We start from the raw sequence: 13,313 nt of genomic DNA, 5'->3' as shown, positions 1-13,313 counted from the left end.
ATGGAGAGAAAAAGATTCGATTCAGGTCGACCTATATCCTACGTGACGGATCCGCGGGAGCTGGAAGCTTACTTATCCGATTTCCACCAAGGAGTTTACAGGATCAACTGTATGGACGAAGTATTGCCCGGCCTATACATTGGTGACAAGCACGCGGCCGAAGATATACCCGAATTGCGGCGCCGCGGTATCACCCACGTGGTGAACGCCGCTTACCGCACCTACGACACGAGGTTCGACCAGTCCGAGTACGGCAGGGTGAACATCAGCTTTATGGGGATAACTATGGATGACGCTAGCAATGCTCCGATCGACTACTACTTCTTTCCGGTCGCGGACTTCATAGACAAGGCATTGGCTATAGATCGAGGTAAAGTGCTCATCCACTGCGCGGTAGGCGTAAGCCGTTCGGCGGCGCTCATGGCCGCTTACATGATGATTTGCCAAGGTTATAAGGTGGGCGCTGCTTTAGCGAGGATAGCTCTCGTGAGGCCGATTTTGCCCAATCGTGGATTTTTGGCGAGGCTCTGCCAACTGCAAGAGAATTTGTCAAGACTGCCGCGCAGACAATCCGTCGTATAGTAGACCAGAGTACAGAGACTAGACTACACTTCTAGTTCCGATCTAATAAATTCTATGATAAGAAACGATACGTCTTCATTCCTCCACTTCATCACATACTATATGCATAGACATGAGATTACAAAGACTGCTTGTCTTATTTTGCATGGTTTTTCCTTCTTTTATTTAAAGCTCACACAACTCACGTGACGAGTTAAATAACAGGAGCATGGTCTTCATAACTTGGCGCTCTAACTCGGTACTTGGCGACACCTTTCTTGTAATGTACGAAAGGGAGAAAATATAGATTTGTTATTTGTGGCTTTATTTAAATTGGATATAAATCGCATTTTATATGTATGGTTACGTTGCAGAACGGGAAACGCAAGAACAAGTAATTTTACGGTGTCTAACTTTTGATGAGATTCGAGATTTCTAATCAAAATTTGTGACGTAAATATTTTTTTGCTTGATAAATTTCTATTTACTCTTTTACTCCAGGGTTGAGTAGGCAAAGATTCAAGTATAGGATTTTATAATATGGTTTTCTTTTTGTTTTGAACGTCTTCTATTTAGCTCAACAGAACTTTTATATTCGTATCATATACTCAAATACTCTTATCGTAATCTGCGTTTTTGGGAATAGTTTTTAGATTCACAAATATTCTCTACTCAGAATGACATTCTTTTAATTTAATAAGCAAATTTTTGTGAGAAGAGGTCGTCTGTTTTTGCGCAAGGTTATAGTTCCCATAGTTTCCCTCTTCACATAAATTTTAAATAACTTAAAATTATTTGCAATAAATAAGTTTGAAAACTAACAAAAATACACAGTGCATTCATAAATCGTACACAATTTAATTGGATATTTACAAAACTATTTCTCATAAAATTAGTTTTTGAAAGTGTATGAGTTGGACATTTTTCATTCTGAAAAGATGGCGCCAAAGTCATATTTACTCAAAGAATTCTCTCTCCGAATAATCAATTTTAAAAATATTAATCGGAATTGTATTAAGTTGAAATGAAGCACAATAGGTGATGAACATTCTAATTTACATGAACGATTCATTTCTAGCCATTAAAAGGCAAGGAACGTACTCTTTAAAAACAAACTATCGAGCGAAGAATATAGTAGTGAAACATTTAATTGATGAAAAATTAATGTATATTCGAGAAAGAGAGAAATGCACAATGAGGTTGACACCTTTGATGAATTTTCAATCGCTTCCAATAGCACATTGGTATTTTGTCGTTTCGGACTATTTTTTCAGCATTAAGCGATCCACCCAAAGAGTGGCCATTTTGCAATTACAAGGAGTTTCTTCTTCCCACTCATTAAAAGTTTTCACTCGTCACGTGATTAGATGCAGGAAACACAAAGCAACACTGCATTCGCTATCTAGTAGTTATAGAACGAAACGACGAACCTCACCGCTAATAATTCGAATTACAGGTGACTGGACAATAAGCGAAGATATAAGTTTGAAAAAAAAGTCAGTCACATTCCTCTGTGGGGAACCGAACCACCAACCTCGCACTTTCCACGCGTGTGTGGTTGACCATTAAGCTACAGAGGACAGACGTTTTCTTTCCGGTGAAAGAACACAGTTTTCTCTTCGGAAAGAAAATGTTCATCCTCTGTAGCTTAATGGTAGAGCACACTCCCAGGAAGTACGAAGTTGGTGGCTCAATTCTCCACAGAGGAATGTGACTGTTCTTTCCAATTCTTCGCTTGGTATGGTTGCCGCTGTGGTGGTCGAGTGGTTATAGTGGCGGACTCGCGATGCGAGGATTCGGGTTCGAACCCCGCAGTGGTGGTCGGCTGAAGTTGGTTTTCTGTGGTTCCCAACTTCAAGGCACAAATGCGAGCCGATCTCCCCGTTAAAAAGTCTCACCACAGAGAGCAACAGTCCTACAACGATAAATCTTTCAATCATAACACTTCACTCATAGTTAGAAAAACTGGTGGCAGATGGCAGCACTACACATAACAAGCATTACAGAGAAACAAAAAAACTTCCCGTCAGGTTTCACTACACGTACACGCACATTCCCGCATGTACCGATTCGTTGGGGGTTCCGCGGGGGGGAGGGGTAGTGGGCGGGGTGCATGTGTGGGTAGTAGGTAGGGCCTCCAAAAACTGGCTCGGAGATCCATGATGTTCTTAAGTCAGCCACCTCGTTGGGCAGTTTGCCTGTTGTGGCGTTGTATTTGTAGTATTTGTATCGAATTATCTGTACTTTCTAGTAGTTATATTATATTATGACTGTATATATGTCAAGGTGTAGTGATCGCGACCTCTAGTAAAACCTTTACCTATCGTAGACGATGCGTGTGACATCACGATTCGCATTTTTCCTTTGCAAATGATTGCAATCTAGTAACGCAAGCTGCGATAAAAAATCGAATGTTTTTGATCAGATGGCAAGAAACCACGTGTATGTGAGGTCCTGTTTCTATGTGTCCGTACAAAATAAATTATTGTTTATTAAAACCCTCTGATTGTCATTCTTCCCTTATAATGGTGCTCCACACCCTGTCCTAAACAGGGGTTCTTAACCGCAACCCAAAATCAACAACAAAATAAGTTTTGCAACTGTTTGCCCCTCGAAATTATTGATTATTCCTTTGCAAATGATTGCAATCTAGTAACGCAAGCTGCGATAAAAAATCGAATGTTTTTGATCAGATGGCAAGAAACCACGTGTATGTGAGGTCCTGTTTCTATGTGTCCGTACAAAATAAATTATTGTTTATTAAAACCCTCTGATTGTCATTCTTCCCTTATAATGGTGCTCCACACCCTGTCCTAAACAGGGGTTCTTAACCGCGACCCAAAATCAACAACAAAATAAGTTTTGCAACTGTTTGCCCCTCAAAATTATTGAAACCAGTGACGCAATATAAGTGCATTTACAAAAGGACTAAGTGGATTCTCTCGTAAGAATCATTGAGGATCGATGTGAAAGATCCCTGCGAATCAAGTTTGGGTTGTGACCATGGCCCCCGACCCGGGACGATTCTCATCATTTTTGTTTTCTCACGCTATAAATTCATTATAAAGGGGCCCGCAAAAGATCCCAGCCTAGGTGCAGTGAGTGGCGCCCGGGTGGTACAGTGGCAAGATGTTCGTCTTCCGCCGTGAAGGTTACCGTCAAGGTCCACGGGTTCGAATCCAGGGAAGAACATAAGAAACAAGTTCCTTACCTACTGAAGCTGGGGTGACCACTGACAGATGACACCTTCATTTCCCAACCAACTCCATTGGTTGGAAATTGCCGTATAGCACTATATGACCGGAGTTGGTGTGCGTGTGTGTTAAAGTAGCCTGGGGGGTCCTGCTCCAGGGTATGGGGTCATAATTGCGACCCATAGGTTTAGAACCCTATATAACAAGCATTACACAATAAAAAACTTCACGTTAGGTACACACACACCCACAGCTTTTAACATGGCTCAGGTTTACTTGGACCACTTCGCTTATATCTCTTCGCTGAGACAGGATCTGTCCATGATCTGGTTAGGAGGAGGAGTAGAAATAAAGTGCCCTCTATAAAGTGCCATGCCTTTTTCAATTTTCAGCAGGTGCAAAGTTAGGGAGTATAGGGGAAAAGTGTTCCATTTAGAAATATCAACATTACAACATACCTGGGCTTGTCACTAGTAAAATAAGAATTCTAAGGAGGCGAGATATCTCCATAGAAAGAAGGCCTCCACACGAAGCTTGTGTCGTCACTGAAGAAGGTCAACATCTCACCTACAGCCATTGGATATATTACAAAAAAGGTAGAGATGGCGCATGCGTCATCTTGCTATATCCAATGGCTGTAGGTAAGGTGGCCTTCTTCAGTGACGTCACGAGTTTCGTGCGGAGGCCTTATTCTATAGATGGTGTTGGCCAATACCACTTAAAACGTCATATAAGATATACGTGTGCCTCTCTTCAAATCTTCAATTTTTTTTTCTCGAAGAAATGCACCAATAAGAACACGTAAACGTTTTCCCTTTTTTTAAATAAGTACACAAAATTAAAAAAAAAAAGTTACAAAGAACGAAAAAAAATATAATTTTGAAAATCACAGCGTTTATACAACATGACATAATTTGAAATTGAAATAACAAAGTTATGGAAGATATGTAATTTTATGTACCATTCATACTGTGATTAAATGATCTTCTTGCTTCATTCAAGCTGCAAAAATATGCTACGTTGTCGATCTCTGAGTTTCATCATCCGCAGCAATCTCATTATTCGGGTTTCTGGACTTGGATTGAGTTCTTTCTGATTTTGCTCGGATCACTATCCGTCGAGAAATGCAGCATTGAACGGCAGCTGCAGCTACACCAAGGAATGAACAATTCAGGAATATCTTCCTTATATCCATGAGGTCGGGATTTAGTCCTACTATATCTGTTACTATGAATCCGAGTCCTACCCCTGTAAAGCGTTTAATGGATTCAATATTTTTATACGCACATAAAAATCAGTCAAAGAAACTTTATATTCACTTGAAACGGACAAAAGGAAAACAAAAAACAACACTTTATTTGGTCCCGCTGCGGGAGTGCCCAGGGGTCTTGAACGCATGGCCCGTGTGCCACATTTGGCCCCGGAGCATTTTTTTTATCACGTTTATAGTTGTCAATTTTTGGAAATGGTTGAAAACATTGTAAAACGATTTATTCTAGAATAAATCAAAGAAATAATTTTAGAATAAATGAAAGAAAGAATTACAGAATTATAAAGAAAGAAATAATTTTAGAATTTTTTATGTAAATAATTTCAGAATTAGTGAAAAAATAACTTATAAATCAATGAGAAAAAAATAATTTCGTAGTTTCTGATAGAAATTATTTCACTATCAATAAAAGAATAATTGCCTAATTATTGAAAGAAATGTTTCAATTTGGCCGCCATATCTGAAAGGTGACGACCCCTATCCTAGGTAACGAGAAAAAGTACGTACCCATTACCAATATGGACAGTCAAACTCTGATTTAACGTCATTATTTATTTTCCGGGTTTTTTTTAAGCCCACAACGAGTTTGGGGCTCGAGTAGAGTTTTATCGACGACAACCTGTATTATCTGCATGCATGGAAGATATGTTCACTGATAAATTCACTCATAAATTCTCATGTTCACTGAAAGTTTCTGACGTTAAGCGGGGTTGCCTACTACATCATGGGGGGGGGGGGCTATAACGGGGTTTCACTGCAATTACATATTCACATGCATGACCAATCATAACATGGATAAACAAATTTCTAATAAAAAATGACATTGACTTTTCAATTCACCAACAGTATTAAATTTTTTTTTTAAATTGCACTAAACATTAACATATAAGACTCGGTAATATTTTTACAATTACTCGTTTAAACGTGAAAATGACTGATAAATATAGACAAGTTTAAATTTTTACGTTTTTCATCACCCTAGAGGCTGGCTCAGGTACGTGAACGAAAAGGTAAGTTTTACCAATAAACAAGCACCTCTAATATTTCGGTACTCTTGAGAGATAGCCTAGGTACACCTAGTTGTAAAATTGCCCCTGACTTTATTCTTAATTTAGCGGCAAATGTATCATAGTTAAGTTTTCGGACAGGGCATGTAGATTTTACTGTGACAAACTGACCAGAACTCTTTCAAAACTGTCCCAAACCTAAAAAAACCCTCAAAGGATAATTTTAATCACAGATTTTCTATTGATTCTTTCTCACACAATAGAGATGAAAATTGCCTTTAAGTCACCAAAATCTTTTTTCCCTAACTATCACAAATATCGTCCCGAAAACTATCAAAATATGACATAAAAACCAATATATTTTTCTTCGATGATGCTAAACGTACTATAATCCCCACCTAGCGGAGGGAAAAAACTGCCTTAAATTTTTTGAAGGCTGTTCTTTACTGTCCAAAACTTCAAAGTGTCAAACTATGACACAAGTGATAGATTTTTCTTCAATAATACTCTGTGCGAGACGATTCTATTGAAAAAAAAAATGACTCGTAGATTGGAATAAAACTGTCTGAATTCATCGTTTGTTGACCTATAAAATGCATAAAACTGTTCACGCGAAACGTTTGTGCAAAGATATGGTATGATAACGATAGCTTTTCCTTCAATGATACTAAATAGTGAAACACTTATAAAACGATGCTGAAAGTACCGGAGAAACGTCGTTATAATGAAATTATCATTATCACAGAGATGGAATATATAAACACTATGAAAAATATCGTTACAAAGGTGAATGTTGTCGTAAAGGGTATCGTTACATAGGATTTAAATTTTTTTTTTTTTCAAAAAAGACAACCTCATCAGCACTTTGACTAATGTTAATCAAGTAACTGCTAATAGCCTCACGTCTAACAACAACCATTCTGATCATTTTCAGTAATTGTACAGGTAGAGGACACTAATACCTTTCTTGTAACTGTATTCAAAATTTGATGCATACAGGCTGTTCCAAATTATTTGCACAGCGGAAATCTTTACAACCATTGACTTTAAAACACACTTTCGATCGTACGAAATGTTTTCAAATGACGTGAAGCTTTAAGAAAATGTCTTGAATTTCAAATAAAAAAGGGGTCACACGCATGAGAAAATAGAAAAAAATTTACTTTTCATTAAAACACTGTTACCTAATGCTTCCGATTAGTGAAATGTAAATGAGGCTCTGGGAAGACATTTGAATATTTATATATATTTTTCAAAAATCACATTTTTGAAGGCAATACTGTATTAACGGAGATATTTGACTTTGAAGTTTTCAGCATTTGTCGCCAATGATTGCGGGTGTGGTTCACAAACTAAGAAACCTAAATCAAGTTCAAGGTTGTAAAAATTATGGTTGAGTTAATTCAGTTTGTGTGCAGTCTCTACAAATGGCAACTTTTGAGCTAATGAAAACTTGCCAACACAGTAATACGTTGTCAAAACATAGTGTCTCGATAAGATATTGCATTCAAAATTACGCAATTTTTTGCAAATGACTTTCCAAAGTGGAATCTATATTTCAACAATTGGAAGCACACCGAGACTGCATAGAAAGTCAATTTTGTGTATGTGTGTTTCTCAAAAAAACAAATTTTGAGATTTTGAATGACTGCAAGTGTCATTTGAAAACTTTTTGCAATTCAAATTATGTTTCTAAAGGTCAACGGTTGCAGAGTATCTGCTATGCAAGCAATATGGGGTAGCCTGTAATATTACAATTAACATAAACAATATAATAACAAGCTTTTTCTCGCCAATGTGTCTGTATACAGGGTGTTCTGTTAATGGACCGACAAACTCAGAGGGTTGTTAGTAGGCATCAAGAGGAACAGAAATTGCAATGGAACATGGTGTCGCAAATCACGTTGAGAGGGTAAAAATCGCGAAAAACGCTTGCAGGCTCTAAGTCCAGAGGAGATGAAAGGTGGATGTCACTTGATCGCTGAATACGTTCGTGGGTTAGCTCACCATATCTGACGTAAGCGGCGTCGCTTACGTCACCGGAAGATCTCATAGCACGGATTGTCGTCGCTGCGGCAGACATCAAAAGCATACTTGGGTATCTTCGAGAGCGTCCGGGAATCGTTTTTACGTTGTTGTAGACTGTTCAATGACGTCAGTGACTACCACTTCCAACAACTCTTGTAATAATTAATCAAATAAATATCTTTTTGTAGTTATTATTGTACTTTTTGTCGTTCGAGCGTGACGTCGAAACCTGCATGAGTTTTTCGCGATTTTTACCCTCTCAACGTGGTTTGCGCCACCCCGTTCCATTGCAATTTTTCTTCCTCTTGATGTCTACTAACAACCCTCTGAGTTTGTCGCTTCATTAATAGAATACCCTGTATGTAAAGTTGGTTCCACACCAGCAGAAATCTGCAGAATTCCACAGCGCAAAAACCGGTTTTTGCGGTGTGGCTAAATCGTGACCAATTAAATTACCGGCGCTGTGCAAAAAATACCTCAAAACCGGCTTTTGTGTTGCGGAATTCTGCTACACAAAAATCGTAGAACTGGTGTGAATCCAGTTCTACGTTCCAAGTCTACCGTCTCTGTAAAGTATAGGCGGATACAGGAGGAAGGCGATAGGGACGATCGCCCCCTCCCTATGAACGATTCATTGGCATACGCGGACGCCCGGGGTTGGAAATTTCTCCACCCCTCATTCGCTATTTATATCCTCGGTGATCTCCCCCCCCCCATCCATTCGAGGAACCTGTATTATCTGCTTATGTCGTGACGTGGTGGAACTTTCGGAAATGGATGAAGTTGCCGGCTGTTTCGTGGAGGCTCGGATGTTAATATAAATATATTTTAACCCTTACGTGGCAAAACCAAAATATCTCGGGTCCTTAAAACTCTCTCAAAACGGCAAACTAGAGTGCATATATCGTTGAAACTTTCTTCCCCTGATAACATGTCCCCCCGCCGTCCTGTTAATAAACTGACGGAGTCAGCTTTTGTTCGAAGGCTGATAACAGAAGGGGGGGGGGGAGAGAGAGACGATGTTTTCTTTTTCCTTCGAGGTAGTATAGTGTTATTGTTTACAGCATAAATAATAACAGGAAGTGGTAATTTTTCCCTTTTTATGTTTTATTATTATTATTATCATCATTTTGTGTTTGGGGCCTGGCATTTACTTGCAATCGAGAAAAATATCTCTTGGAAATATGTGGCGGTTTCTAGAAGGTTTAGGGATTTCCAGTGTAGCAGTTATAATGTCGATCAGTAAAAGGTTAAAAACTGCTTGAAGGGTTGACTAATCTTATGTAGTGAAATGAGGCAAGAAAAAATGCGTTAATAATAATAAAATTCATGTTCTTACCTACACCAGCATAATTGCAACTCAGAATTGACTGTGTGGTGGCTTCCATACCCTGAGGAGCTACAGACTTGGCGAAAGTTGTCATGGCCACGTAGAAAACGCCGAAACAGAACCCGTGAATAATCTCTATGGGTAGAACCAACCATAGGTTAGGCAAAAAACTGTACCACAAGAACTTGGCCGCGTAACCAAAGAATACTATCACTAGTACGTAGGTATACCCGATCTTATTTATGATTGAAGCAGAGAAATACATGAGGGGCAATTCACCGACTAGAGATCGCGTCGCGTATATCAATTCCATGAGAAGGTACGTGCCACCGATACTCCTTGTGTACGATGATAATAACCTCAAGTTGACACCTACGAAAAATCCCACGGCGATGACGCTGATGTCGAACACAACGAATTCTACTTTCCCAAAAAGTTTACAAACTTGCCAAAATCCACCACTACCAGGTTTCGGCTTGCGGAGATCCATTCTCATTAGATTAGCGATTTCTAAAAATCCTGAAAAGCACAGGACGATCAAGCCTGCAATAACAAAGCCCGTGCTTTCCGATGTTTCATTAGGGCACAGGTAGAGAGATATTTCTAACAATGACATGATGCCTCGACCAATCGAGCCCCAAAGGCGTTGTTTCCCGTACTCTTGCCCGTATTTATGTGAAGCCTCGTGGCATATCGCATCGGAAAGTGTAGCTATACTGCTGAAACAAACAACAGCGCTTATCCATAAAATACCGAACAGCAAAATATCATGCTCTTTTTGTGGCTTGGAATCGTCTTGACAAGAAGTATGTTCTTTTTCGGGTTTGGATAGCAAATCTTCAAGTGCACCACAATCGAACTGGCTTCTGTAGCACGAGAAAGAACCTCTCCCCTTGCTAGTTAAAAACAGTGAAAATTCAGTTCTATTTCCTATGGTAAAAGCTTGATCGGGTCTTTTAACAGGAAGGCAAAGGGAATTTGTTCTGTGTACATTCGAAATGCTCTTTATTTTTTTACCAAAAAAGCGTCCTTGTAATTTTTCAGTACGATTATCATATTCGTTTAGAGTAAATGGGAAACAATAGCTTGTGTGACTGAATCCGTAGTGTATAGAAATATGTCGGAAGCATCGGAGGGAATCTTGTCGCATCGATTGCGGTGAATATTGGCTATCGTTCTGACAGCAGTGGAAACCGTTTTCGTTGCAAGTCCGGGTTCTGTCGAGTTTTCCTTCAACGAGGTCCATCGGTTCAGTTTGATTTAGGAGGAAGCGTGAACGGCATATCGACTCTCTGACGTGACACAAAGTTTCGTTAGATTGTAGTTTGTCGTTCCCGCTCATACTTCGGTTGACGGAATCACATTTGATCGTGAACGATGTCGAGAACCGATTATTATCCTCTTTCGGATCGTCGCCGTCGTTGCCAGAAATTCTAATGGTAGCCAAAGAAGACATGAATAAAGTTTCCAACGCTATCAAAACTATAATTACAAGCTTCATCTTGTTGAAGTAGTCCGTCATGATGGAGATGGCCGGCATCGTGAATACAGTGAATAACCTTGCCACTACGAAAATGATGACTGTCGTCGTTCCTGAAATCTGGTGTTTGAACATCAAAGAGGCCATCAGCATTGACCTTATTCCAGCAGAAACTGAAATAATAATGATAACATAAATAATTTGAATAAATGAATAGCTTTAAAATTTACACATAAATTTCTAAATTTTTACCTCCTTCAAGAAAGAAGAAATGGATTTTGTAAGGAAGCATTTCGTAATTGATCCGACATATTTTCCGTTCACCGGACGCTTCGTCTACTTGCATCGTGGCCGGAAGTTTTCTGTAACATACGTATTATCTGCAGGGTGTTTCACAAAGTTTGTCTGAAAAAAAAAACCATTGTTATAAAATTGAAATGAAACGTAAAAAATTACCCAGGTGAATTTCATTCCCGTAAATTAAAGAGGGGAAATATTAAAATTTAATTTTTATCATAAAATTGTCGAATAGTAATTTACGGTTTTTTTTTGTCACACAGAAAGAAATTATTATATTTCAATAAAAAATTTTAACGATTCATAGACAATGATAAAATTTTCGATCTTTATTGTAAGGATCCACTTGTTCTGATCAAAAACAAGATCAAGAATTCAATTATTGACGTCTCGACTAATTTCCCTTTAAATATTATAGGATAAATTTCTTTCAGTATAATAGGCATTATCATTTTACGAGAAAGGAAATATTACAGATAAATTTTTCTACATTTTTGCTGACATTTTTTATAATTTTATTTCTATTTTAGAAAATCAACCATAGAATTTTTATTCCTTTTGATCGCTTTTTCGGGAAACACCCTGTACAGATAAGTATACTGATTAAAATGATTTTTTTATTGAAACTGTAGGCTACATAGCATAACTTTAGTGAGACGAATAAGGATCTGAATTATTTAATACTTTTTTTGTGGATCCAATCATTACTGGATCCAAATGTGATTAATCTCCTCATTTAATTTAATGAAAACAAAAAGCTTGACTTCCTACGTGCAATCCACACTGGCGTATAATCCGCAAACAAGAGTTTCATTAATAAATAATGAAATCTTAAAAATAGATATTGTTTAACACTTTTTTTTTGCAGGAAAAATGCTAGTTTTTCTACCCGTTTAAACACCATTCACAAACCTAAAATATACATGTATACAGGGTGATTGAAAAAAAAGATGGGAAAACTTTTTAGAGGTGGTAGTGCATACAAAAACAAACAATTTTTATCAAAGAATGCATGGTCTAAAATTAAATGCAAACGTGCTACAGGGTGCGCCATTATCCCGTACGTTACAACTGCTAGAACGCGCGGTTGCACGCTGGAATAACTTCACAGTGCTGGCGTCCGCGCCTTTTATTCACTGTGACGCAGATTTGCATACAGTTTCTTCTTCTTCTTCCCCAGTTTACATTTGCATGCATGGTGTTCTTTTTCTCCCGATAAATTTCAACAGGAATGTCGTTTTAACGTTTGCGGAGCGACAGTTTCGAAACGCGCTTGCGTTTCATGTTAGACCATGCATTCTTTGATGACAATTGTTTGTATTAGTGTGTACTATCACATCTTAAAGTTTTTCCCATCTTTTTTGAATCAACCTGTATATATATTATGAATCAATATTTAAAATATTTATTTCTACTCCAGCGCTTACGAAAATTAGCTGCATATGGTGTATGCAGTTGAGTATAATTCAAAATAAGAAATTCCACTCTTTTTAAAAATAAAAAATCACTATTATACACAAAAAAATATTGTTTACATTTCCAACAATATTCAATATTTAAGAAGAGTGTCATAGTCGATATTAAATAGGAACCTTACCTTTCAAGAGAAGCGTGTGAAGAGCAGTAAATACCTATACTCTTAGCATAATAATCCATTTTTTAACTTGATGGCTCAATATCGGTCACGAATTCCCATCACGGAGTTGGGCGATATTCATGTGGTATTTCTCTTGGAAGAAAGTAAAAAAAAAAGAGTTTTGTTGCTGAATGAGCTACAAGGGCACCTCGGGAACATTTGGATGCGTCCCAAATGTTTCACAGAAGCAGTCTGAGTCTAAATTTTAAAGGAAGGAAAAGGATCTCTTTGTTTTCTATCTTTATAGATCTATTGCGCTTAGTATATACATATAATACGTATATCTCATTTCCTTCCTCCTAGACCGAAACCAAAAAAGACATAAAATAAAAGAGAGGAAGCGATAAAAGTCATTAAATAGCCATTTTTATTACTTGCACTTGTGTAAAACCAAGTCATTTGACTCTGCAAATTGTTATGCGAATACGTGTTTTTGAACTAAGTTTTTTTTTTCTCCATAGAATAACTAATGTATATAACTGATATAATAACTGATGTAACTGAAAGAAT

At 37.9% G+C, this 13,313-nt stretch overlaps 2 protein-coding genes across 2 annotated transcripts; one reads left to right on the top strand and one right to left on the bottom strand.

Annotated features, from left to right (window-relative positions):
• On the top strand, positions 1-582 carry LOC149078946 (dual specificity protein phosphatase 3-like). The gene has a single exon (XM_089240471.1). The coding sequence runs from the start codon at positions 1-3 to the stop codon at positions 580-582; it is 582 nt and encodes a 193-aa protein (XP_089096597.1).
• Positions 583-4,558: 3,976 nt separating this feature from the next.
• Positions 4,559-12,997, bottom strand: LOC149078945 (uncharacterized). The gene is made up of 4 exons (XM_089241165.1): positions 12,765-12,997; positions 11,123-11,275; positions 9,400-11,043; positions 4,559-5,003 (listed from the first exon to the last, which is right to left on the bottom strand). Exons 2-4 carry the CDS (start codon positions 11,214-11,216, stop codon positions 4,771-4,773), a joined length of 1,971 nt encoding a protein of 656 aa, XP_089097291.1. The 5' UTR covers positions 11,217-11,275; positions 12,765-12,997; the 3' UTR covers positions 4,559-4,770.
• Positions 12,998-13,313: the final 316 nt, after the last annotated feature.

This window comes from Pholcus phalangioides, unplaced genomic scaffold (genome assembly GCF_987345545.1).
Source record: "Pholcus phalangioides strain wild (caught in Gottingen) unplaced genomic scaffold, Ppha-v1.0 ptg000013l_1, whole genome shotgun sequence".
NCBI lineage: Eukaryota > Metazoa > Arthropoda > Arachnida > Araneae > Pholcidae > Pholcus > Pholcus phalangioides.
Note: the sequence above shows the minus strand (reverse complement) of the source record. Positions and strands in the feature narration are given on the sequence as shown.

Excerpts from the sequence above, each read along its gene's own strand:
- LOC149078946 (XM_089240471.1), top strand. The coding sequence starts at position 1 with ATGGAGAGAAAAAGATTCGATTCAGGTCGACCTATATCCTACGTGACG.
- LOC149078945 (XM_089241165.1), bottom strand. The coding sequence starts at position 11,216 with ATGCAAGTAGACGAAGCGTCCGGTGAACGGAAAATATGTCGGATCAAT. Across the intron at positions 11,044-11,122 it reads TTTCTTCTTTCTTGAAGGAG|TTTCTGCTGGAATAAGGTCA; the intron begins GTAAAAATTTAG and ends TTATTATTTCAG. Across the intron at positions 5,004-9,399 it reads TTGCAATTATGCTGGTGTAG|GGGTAGGACTCGGATTCATA; the intron begins GTAAGAACATGA and ends AACGCTTTACAG.